The sequence below is a fragment of the Galleria mellonella genome, unplaced genomic scaffold, assembly GCF_026898425.1.
Source record: "Galleria mellonella isolate WM207_F2 unplaced genomic scaffold, CSIRO_AGI_GalMel_v1 utg172, whole genome shotgun sequence".
NCBI classification, from domain to species: Eukaryota; Metazoa; Arthropoda; class Insecta; order Lepidoptera; family Pyralidae; genus Galleria; species Galleria mellonella.
In genome coordinates, this window is record NW_026442015.1 from 2,779,498 (window position 1) to 2,790,048 (window position 10,551).

The following is a 10,551-nucleotide window of genomic DNA, read 5'->3' on the forward strand; positions in this document are numbered from 1 at the left end:
CACAAAAGATTATGAAAAAGCCCATCTTTTAAAAATAATATTAATACCTTTACCTAGAAGACCGAGTCAACGTCGAATTGTGAATACAAATTGCGATATCTGATAGCTAATATCTATATATTGTAATAAGTAATAGATAAAGTCTATAAGAACATTCTTTCTTGTATACGATAATGTATTTATAGTTTATATTTATATATAATCATATCCTGTATCAATGAATCATAGAATTTATTGTAACAAAAATATTTTATTTCTTTTCTTTTGTTTTTTCACGTTACGTTATAAACTAATATTATAAAGCAGGCGGTATCTACTCAACTCTCTAGTAACTGTACTAAGTTTATGGTTTAAGTTTAGTATTTATAACCTATCTACATATAAAATATCGTATTCTATCTATTTATTTACACTTTTTTGCACCACTTTTAAGTGGTGCAATAAAGTGCTAGTGGAAAGTGCTGGTGGAATAATACAAAATAATATATACATTATAGATAGATAGATAGATAGATAAACACTTTATTTGAGCCATTTATGACACACGTAAATTAATAAATAAATTTATACAATCTGATTATTTACATTTTTTCAAATATAAATTATTATTCTTCTTCATATAATATTCTATTATATGAAGTATTAAGTATACAAGTAACCTATGTGGTGAGATAGATAACCTATCCGTATATCAAAATTAATTCAAATTCATTCAGTAATTTTTATAGGAAAGAGTAATAAACATTAAAAGATCTGTACAAACTTTCGCATTTATCTATAATAGTATATCAAATACATCACATATCTTTATATAAGTAAAAAGAATTTCAAGGAGTAAAACTTTGTTTACAGATTTATGGAGAATTCGGTCACAGTTATAACTTACACGTATTTACAAACGTTTGGTATCAACAGAGGTCTGTACACGCAACATTTACGAATGGTATGCTACTTTGAACTCTATTTTATGATGAATTTGTTTATCTCCAAATGTTTTTTATTTGAATTGCTTATCATATATATAAATCCAGTAAGATTATCTATAGAGTAAATAATGTTTGTAGACTGGCCATTAGGTTTTAAGGTACTAAAATGCTTGTGTTCACTCTATGTATTCCATTAAACCAGTATGTTTAGATATAGTTCATAATTACGATTCTTTAATTTCATTGCTAAATACAACATACTACGTGTATGATTTGTATCTTTTCTATAAACTATCTTCTTGCTCTCGACGATTCACAGTTTTCATATAATTAGTCAGAAATATATAATTGTTCAATTGGTTTTAAAAATTGACAACAATGTGGTCAATATAAATAGGTAAATAATAAGGTAAATGAATAATTCTGACGTTACCTCATTTCGGTACCAACCATTCCGTAATAGTCGTTTTACACTCTTACGAAAAAGTATAAAGTTTTAGGTAAAAAACTATTAGATCAGTACTGTGACTGTTAGTGCAATTCTGTTGTTATGTTTTCTATGACACAGTCTGCAAGGATATTTCAAATTTTATCTACCATAGGTAACGTCAGAATTTCAAATTTATAGTTTGGTAAAACATGATAAATATAACGTGTGTTGTGGTTTTTGCGATGCTGATTAGTTTTAGTGCATCACAAGTTAACGATGGTAAGTAATAACATATTGTCTTTTTGTTTATCAACAAAGTAATAATACAGTTACTTTGTTTAGCAGACTTTAAAAGGGAAGGGACTTAAATCGATAAACATATTGTTGTTACTAAATTAAATTTTTTTCGTTGATTTATGATAGGTTATGTTTATTATTCTTTTGTTTTTACATCCGTTTTCATATTATTTTGCGTCATAGATTCTTAGGATTTTTATTACATTTCAGAGGATTGGGAATTCAGAAATTTCAATAGCAATATTACAAAATGGGGATGAATAGATTATTAGTAAGGACTATTTAAAATAGTTTTTATTGTTTTCAACTAGCTTAAACAAAAAACAAGGTTCTCAATTCGATTGTACTTTTTTATGTTTGTTACAACTTCGTCATTTGTAAACCAACTAGCGACCCGCCCCGGCTTCGCACAGGTGCACATTACATGACATCACATTAGAAACCTCTAAAATTATCAGTGTTTCTCTACAATATTATGCATGTATTATACATATAAACCTACCTTTGAAATCACTCTATCTATTAAAAAAAACGCTTCAAAATCCGTTGTTTAGTTTTAAAGATTTAAACATACATAGGGACGGACAGACAGCGATAGCGAGTTTGTTTTATATTATGGTATGTAGTGGTGATGATTTAGAAAGTTTTTTTTTTTATTTAAAAGGATATACTTTCGGATTAGTAGTCCCGTAGAAATATCCACAATTAGTCCAGTAGTTTAGTTTTTAAATCAAAATAGTATTAAATAAAAAAATAACTGGTTTGGCTACAATTGAGTTAGTTTTTTTTCGTGGAACAAAATCTACTTGAGTAAATAAATTGTTCTTTTACAGAAACAGAAAAAATGGAAATGCCATCGAGGGAGGTTGAAGAATTAATACCAAATTTAATTTCGGAGGAGGACTTAGGACATAACAACCTAGAAAACAACGAACCAACATGGCCGCTAACAGTTTCTTTGTGCAAAAAATGTGCATGCGATAATGAAAAAGTGGATTGTAGGGATCATAACTTGCTTATATTAGAAGATGATGATTTAGGAGGTAATTTAATTAAAACAATATTTAGTAGCTAATAACCGTTAATATTTAAACAGTCGTGTAATCCAGGCATAGAATAGACTACGCCATCCTTTCCCGTGGGTGTCGTAATAGGCAACTAAGGGAGGGCGAAGGATGGGCAATAGCGCCCCTCTTAGAACATCTCTAAAGCCTATCTGTGGTGGGTCAACCTGCTTGTCAAGCATGTTAATTACTGGCAAATCTCCCCTTATGGGGAAGGCTTATGTTCAGCGGGACAATTAAAAGCTGATATCGTCACCTTTATGGTAAACTTACGAAACTGAAAAAGATACATTTTACAGGAGAACGTTTTGAAACATTAGAATGCAAATAACTTTTGATAGAAGACTACTGTAAAAGATCATGCTAACATTTTAGTTATAAAATCCTGTTTTTTATTAATTAATTATTATTATATTACAAGTATCAGAAATAATCGCATATTCGTTACTTTGCACCTTCATACATGAGAATTCCTAGGTATTGAGTTATACAACAACAAATCTACGAAAGTGGCAGTTTCGTAAGTTGCCAAAGAAAATCATTTATTTTAATATCTAGCAAACTAACGAAATTGCCACTTTCGTAAATATACCAAGGTATAAATCACGTGTTTTGAAGAGAACTTCAGTTTAAATAACAACGTTATAGCAATCATTCATGTAAAATAACTAAATTAGGATTGAAAAATTGATAAAATAATTATTGACATTTTCAAATTAAAGTGTTTATTATAGAAAATACTATAAAAATATGCTAAGTAAGTTTACTTTGGGTATATCACAAAAATATGGAGATTCGAGCTACTAGATTTCTTTAACCGTTAGAGATAGAAATTTGAAAATAAGCCACAATAAGTAGTATGACGCAAACTGTAGATTTTTAAAGAAATGTCAAATTTGAAAAAACTGCGGATTCGTAAATTTGCCATAGAGGTGACGATATAATGATGATAAATATAACATATAAGTAAATATGATATAAGTTGTAAACCAATCCATCTCGTTCTATCATCATATTCATTGTAACCCCGCCTGCGCTGACGGTATACGTTAGCGAGGCATCAGTGAGGGATAGTGAGTAGCCCATCGTGATGAATACGTCTGGAATTCAGCACGATGGTTTCCAGGGAGAACTGCACGGAGGTGGACCCGATAGATTGCTAGCAATGGGATTGATAGCCCACATTACTAACAATTCCTTAAATAGCAGGTTTTTTTTTATGCGTGAAAATGGCATGTTTACCGCGCCTGCGCTATCGGTAAACACTAGCGGAGTACCAGTGAGCGGTGATAGGTGAGGATGAAAAGGCAGGTCAGTTAGCCCATTGTGACGAATTCAATGATAAATTGGTCACGATAGTTTCCAGGGAGAACCGCGTGGAGGTCGACCCGATAGGATATATTGCTAGCAATGGGACTGGTAGTCCATATTACTAACAATCCCTCTCCCCCCCCCCATAACAGGTATTATATAGGTACAAGGGCCTCGGCCTCGCTTTGTGATTAGTTGGTCGCTTAATATATCTTTAAAAATTCTTTGAAAATACAAGTTATCCTGCCTATTATCTATTTCCAATAAATGATAAGACTGTTTTTCATTTTTAGGTTTAATATCAACGAATGTCGTAGAACTAGATCTGAGTGGAAACCCAATAAAGGCGCTAAAACGACTGCCAAAATTGCCTATAGAGAGGCTGAATTTATCCCGATGTGACCTTAGTTACTTAGACGGGTCACCATTCCTAAAGTTGAAGAATTTGGAATACTTGGATCTCAGTTACAATCAACTACCAACTTCAGCTATCACTAGAATGACGTTAGCGGCAAGTATTATCATAATTATTATCAAATAATAGTATATGTACTATATATAGTACTATATGGGACAGATAAAGGAAACACTAGGCGTCATGTCGTATAGGGAGATAAAGGATATGGCCTGGGATAGAGCTGGCTGGAGGAAGATGCATGAAGAAACTCTTAAATGAAAATGAATGAATAGTATATTGCCGTGTAGGTCCCGGTATAGAATGGACCAGCCCTTCCCTTCCCGTGGGTGTCGTAAGAGGCGACTAAAGGAGCTTATGGTGGAGGAATAGACAGCAGCGTCCCTTTTAAAAATATCTGTAAAAGCTTAATTGTGGTTGACAACCCGCCTCTCAAGCGTGTCAACTACTGGAAAACTCCTTTTATGAGGAAAGCTTATGCTCAACAGTGAAGTTAACGGTTGAAATAATAATAATAATAAAATAGTATATTTTATATACATATGTTATCAGTGACAGCATATCAGCAACGTCAAAAGGAGACTTCGGAAAGTCGTCTGCGTGGGTACCTCTGTCCCACTCGTGTTTTTTGCCGTAAAGCATCTGTACTCACATGGCTGTATTTCGATTTGAATCACAGTATATTCTGTGGTGTCCATGTTATTATTCAATGGCTGTCCAATTGTTTGTCATTTTAAATATTATAATAATAATTTAAGATTGAGTCCCACAAATCCTTCAAAAAGTGAGCATTACAAATATTGTAATATTATAGGTTATAGCACCTTAAGAGTATAAACGATCACTATGAAATTTAGTATATGAGATGAAGAAGGAAATAGGTTACTTTTTATGTCGATTAGTAAACATAATCCTGTCACGCGGACGAAGATATTGATAAAAGCTAGTTCAGTAATAAACATACAAACGCCTAAATATTTTTACAAAATTTCACCTTTCTATTCGTAATATTAGTGGGATGAAACGAGCCTATAAAACATCGTGTCTTATTGTGATAGTGATCATAGTGGGATAACTAGTAAATTTTAATTTTTTCCCGGTTGAAATAGGTAGTTTTTTGTGACGCGTAATCTTTTTGTATTTTCCATTTTTATAATAATAATAAATCATATATTCAGCTACAAAACATATTGATGTTTTATTTAAAAAAAAAAAAAACAGTGGACAATATTTCTATAATATTTAATTTTTCTTTTAACAAATTTTTACATGTACAGTTTTGTTGGAAAAGGAAGAACCACAGACAATAGAGCACACACTATCTTAAAAAAAATACAAGAGTTGCCACCTATGAATAATATTAATAATATTTTTGGACCTTTAGTGAAACACACTTAATACTCCAACACATATAAACATTAATGACAACTTTATACATTAAAATAATAATTTTCTAGAAGCAGCTAAATTGAACCCTACTTAGCTTAAGCTGCAGCGTGTTGCTGCAGCGTGTTGCCGCAGCGCTGATTTTCAGTGGTTTTTATTTTTAATAATAAAAAAATTGCTGCTTTTTCCAGGGTTATCTGGAGGATGACTTTATACTTCCAAGACGTTTTCCCAATATCAGATCTCTTAGTTTGGCGTACAATAACATCCATTCTTTGCAAAAGGACGCTTTCATATTCATGACAGAATTACAGTTTCTGGATCTTACTGGGAATCCTTTAGTTTTCATAGATCAAGTTACGATGGCTGCTATTACTGATCTCAGTAAATTAAAGGTAAACACTTTGGGAATGACAGTTTTAAATAGTATAAAACTAAATTGCTTTCCGCATCCGTCTCTCCATTTACTTTTTTAACCTACGCAATTGCAAATCTAGGGGTTTACCATGAAATGAAATTTCGAATTTTCCGACTTAATTTCGTGTTTTTATTCATACTGAAATCAACCCAGTAAATGAAGCTTAACATAACCATATAATTTTAACATTAAATTTGTAAACCGTTCGGTCTCAAAATTTCGAAAATCATTTCATGGTAGGCCCTCTGTTTATAAATGACAGAGTATTTTTTATGCAACTTAGAATGACAAAAAAGTTACCAGATGAAAAGTGGTAACGTATGTATACCGTGTATGTCTTAGCTTATCGTAAATTATTGTGAGCTTTAATTCAACTAACGTTATCGTTTTGTCAAATTTATTTTTAACGCAATGTAAAGGAATTACGACTTTCTGGATGTGAACTGGAGAGCATACCTGATGGTCTGTTGCGGAGACAGCGCTATTTGGAGAGATTGGATCTCAGCAGCAATAAATTTACCACCGTGCCCACTGTTCTGAGTGAGACTGTTAACTTGTTATATTTAAACCTCGATGGCAACTTGATCAGCTCTCTAACCGAAAAAACGTAAGTTTCCGTTATATCTATTGGAATAATAAACGAACTGATTGATCATTTGAGGGATTGTGGTAATTACTAAAGCTATGAGCATGAGAATCGCATAATGTATATACGTCCATTATCTTTCTTACTTGTTCTTATTCGTTAAGTCTCATTAGTTTATTAATTATTTTAAAGATATTTTATTCTTCAATTTTAAACATGTTTGTGTTCCTATTTCACTGGATAAATAGACAAGACAGTAAAACCTACCCAAGTGAATCAAATAAAACTCTACCAACATTTTAGTTAATCCCATTTCAAATGGAATTTGACGCAAACTTCATCTATATATATCCGTAGGAGAAATTGTAATCTAAATCCATGTCGATTAAATTATTTTAACTACTGGTTAGAAGGTTTGCAAAATTTATATTATTATTTTCAGTGCTTTGTCCAACTTGTCCAAGCTTGAAGAACTCCACTTTTCTGGTTTTACGAGGCTGCAGTCAATAGGTCCTGGAGCGCTGGGAGGTCTAGCGAATCTAGTCTCGCTTTATATTACTGATAATCCTAAATTAACGAATCTAGATCCCAATTTTTTGATATGGGAAGAAAACGAAGAGGAAAAGTGGCCTCCGATCAAACAGGTAATGGAATTCACTATTGTATCAATAGGTGCCAAGAACCAGATGATAAATACGTTAATTTAAATTATATATAGGATACTATTTGCTACGAGTGATAGAAATATATAATTTATCATAGCATATGACAATATTTGTAACAACATATCTCGAAGCCATATCTGGAAAAGAAATTATGTATAATGTATTAAAATTGACAATAACCTTACAACTTCTCTGTTAATTATATCTATTTGCTACTAAGTTCCAAATCACATTGTCGAGATTTGAATTTTTCTGAAGATTGGGTATTCATTATTTTAAGTGGTAATAGCATAAAATGTGTTTCTGTTCATTTTTCATGATATAGTAAGATATAATTAAAACAAAAAATGAGATTAAGTTGCGATAAAGATTTAGCATAAAGAAATAGAAATATGATACCTAAATGAATTGTTTTTCAGATTTTGAGAATTATAATTGCAAAACAACAACCTGAATAGGATAATTGTGAATTTTACAATATTATTTGAGAGACTAAAATGTCTAAAATTTCTAAACAATTTTTCTCCAGTTATACCTAAACAACAATAATATATCAGAAATCAGCCCCGACTATGTGGTCAATTGGGGCGAGCTGGTTGCAGCGAACTTCAGTAACAACCCATACGTATGTGATTGTAGCAACCAGTGGATGGTGGATGTACTTGTACCAATGTTGAGGAGGATTGTCAAAGATGATGATAACGCTATGACGTAAGTACGAGTAATATTATAAAGATATCTAAAGAATAACTGTCTCTTAACGATTTTACAATTCTTTATGCAACAGAATATCGGAGGAAGACTTTGTACAAAAGTCATCTGCATGGATAAATAAGAGCATATACCTTTTTAAAAGGCGGGCAGCATATCTGCAATTTCTTTGGTGTTGAGATTGATCATAGGCGGCGGTAAGGAGTTACTTACAATCAAGTGAGCCGCATATTCATTTGCCCCTTGCGATATAAAATTAAAAAAAAATTACGACTGTATATCAGTTTGAAAGGTGTGATATAGTATTGAAACTACAGAATGTAGACATTATTAAGTAGTGCCATTCCTGACGATTAAGATATTATGGCTTTATGCACACAGTATAAGGCCATAAGATCAGTGCCATAACATAGCAAACGCAATTCAAGCATAGCTTATCGGCAGAAATATAAGTGTGATAAAGTCACTTTAGTAGTTGTATTGTCCTCCTGTGGTAATTTTTATTTCTCTATGTAATAATGCTGACTTATCTGTTCGTTTCAATGAGAAGATAGCTGATACTGTCTCTGGTATAAAAAGCAACATGGCACTTTAAAGAGAAGGCAGCTGATAGAACTTTCAAGTGAATAGATTCAATATATATTTTATATATTTTGGCAGCTGTAGAAAACCTCCCGTGTTGAGAAGTCAGGCAATAAGTTACCTTCACGACATATCGAAGCAGCTAGAATGTCCATCTTCGGTTATGATGAGAACCGTGAATAGACCAAACACTGCAATAGTTCTCGGGATTATGATCGGTAAGCTTAAAATTTCACTTTCATTTAATTTACATTCTACGCTTCGCTACGTTTTTTTTCTGAAATTTATAGGGAGTATATACCATAATTTTTATTTTTTTAAATACTCTAGTTTACATTGGAAATTTTGAAACTGGTCATTTGTTTTAAAACCTATTAAGAATGAACTCGATGTCAGAAAATTTAACCAACATGAAACTGAGTAATCCAACTTAATTATATAATTGCATTTTTCTTTAAAGGGAGCAATAGTTTTTATTCGTTTTCCATAAAAAGTACTACAGAAGATACGTCTACATGTGTATATATATGCCTACATATATTCACTCCAATACAATTTTTAATAAAAGTCGTCCGCGTTTGACGTTAAAGATTCTATTTTTATAACATATTTTGTTTACAGGAATCTTCGTCACATTCCCAATGGTGTTCTTAATTGTACTGTTATGGAGAAGAGGTTTCTTTTTGAGGTGCAGGAAAAGAATGATGAGATCTGACGATAAGTATGAAGATGAGGAAACTGACGCGTTTTAGCTTCTAAAGTATCTCAGTGATTGAATGTGATCATTTAATATTGCGATAGTGATAGATCTCATAGAAACCTTAATCAGAGACTATAAATTTTATTTATTATAGTAAAACATAATATTGTCTCCGTCTTAAATGAACGGATCGCGTAGATCGTGTTTATAAATCATAATTACAGGAATTTCATTAGATAATTAAATAAAATAACATTTACTCCTACAACATTATAGACAGTTAATGACGAAAATTATTATTAAAGTCGGATCAAATTAAAGATTAATTCGAACAAATTTGGATACATATTTATTATTTAGTTCTATAAGGTCTACGTACATGTTAACTTTAGAAATTTAAGTTACCAAAACCATCCGCAAGAAGCGAATTAAGTTTTCAATACAAAACTATCGATGTAAACGCAAATGCAGTAGCATCGTAAATCTCACTATGTTAAACCCACATTAAGAAATAGATAATGCAGTAATTTATTTTTTTGTAAGGGGAAAGGAGAAAATTATTCATAATAAATCAAATAGTTTTGTATACTTTTAATTATAAGGAAAGTAAGCTACCAAAACATTTATTTTTGATTCTGTTTTCCCCCTAAGAACAATTTTTGTTTTCCCTATCAATAGGGAAGGTAAAAGGACTAAGTCTATACAGCCGTTGTCTTCAGTTAATTTCTGCTAATATTTCTTTTTTCCATTTTGGTATATAAGATTGCTTCAAATGTTGAAATTACATATTCATATATGCATTTATATGTTTCTTTGTTTTTTTTTTACCAACCTCGGGATGGAACCTGAGATATTCTCTTTTGTAGATAATCAACAACGACGGTCCATCAGTATAGTATAAACCTTAGTAAGTACGTTTTTAGTATTAAAGTTTATGGTACGAGTTATACTTTTGGATCGTACGATATAAAAGTTAAAACGGTTAACCATGATTAAATAATAAATAAAAAAAATAAAATAATTTATTTTTATTTTCCACATCAATTATTTATTAATTTAT

General features: G+C 31.5%; 1 protein-coding gene across 3 annotated transcripts; it reads left to right on the plus strand.

The window, feature by feature from the left end:
* Nucleotides 1-522: 522 nt before the first annotated feature.
* On the plus strand, nt 523-10,295 carry LOC113517995 (leucine-rich repeat neuronal protein 2-like). Of its 3 annotated transcripts, XM_052893006.1 has the most exons (10): nt 523-546; nt 853-943; nt 2,487-2,696; nt 4,322-4,539; nt 6,021-6,224; nt 6,667-6,854; nt 7,276-7,477; nt 8,028-8,209; nt 8,870-9,009; nt 9,413-10,295. In XM_052893006.1, the coding sequence occupies exons 1-10, from the start codon at nt 538-540 to the stop codon at nt 9,541-9,543; spliced, it is 1,575 nt and encodes a 524-aa protein (XP_052748966.1). In that variant the 5' UTR covers nt 523-537; the 3' UTR covers nt 9,544-10,295. The 3 variants fall into 3 exon arrangements, with proteins under 3 accessions (XP_052748966.1, XP_052748968.1, XP_052748967.1); XM_052893008.1 differs by lacking the exons at nt 8,870-9,009; nt 9,413-10,295 and adding an exon at nt 8,286-8,432; XM_052893007.1 differs by lacking the exons at nt 523-546; nt 853-943 and adding an exon at nt 1,499-1,635.
* The last annotated feature ends 256 nt before the right edge of the window (nt 10,296-10,551 follow it).

Coding starts and splice junctions, on each gene's coding strand:
- LOC113517995 (XM_052893006.1), top strand. Junction 944..2,486: donor ACACGCAACATTTACGAATG/GTATGCTACTTT, acceptor GTTCTTTTACAG/AAACAGAAAAAATGGAAATG. Junction 2,697..4,321: donor AGAAGATGATGATTTAGGAG/GTAATTTAATTA, acceptor TTTCATTTTTAG/GTTTAATATCAACGAATGTC.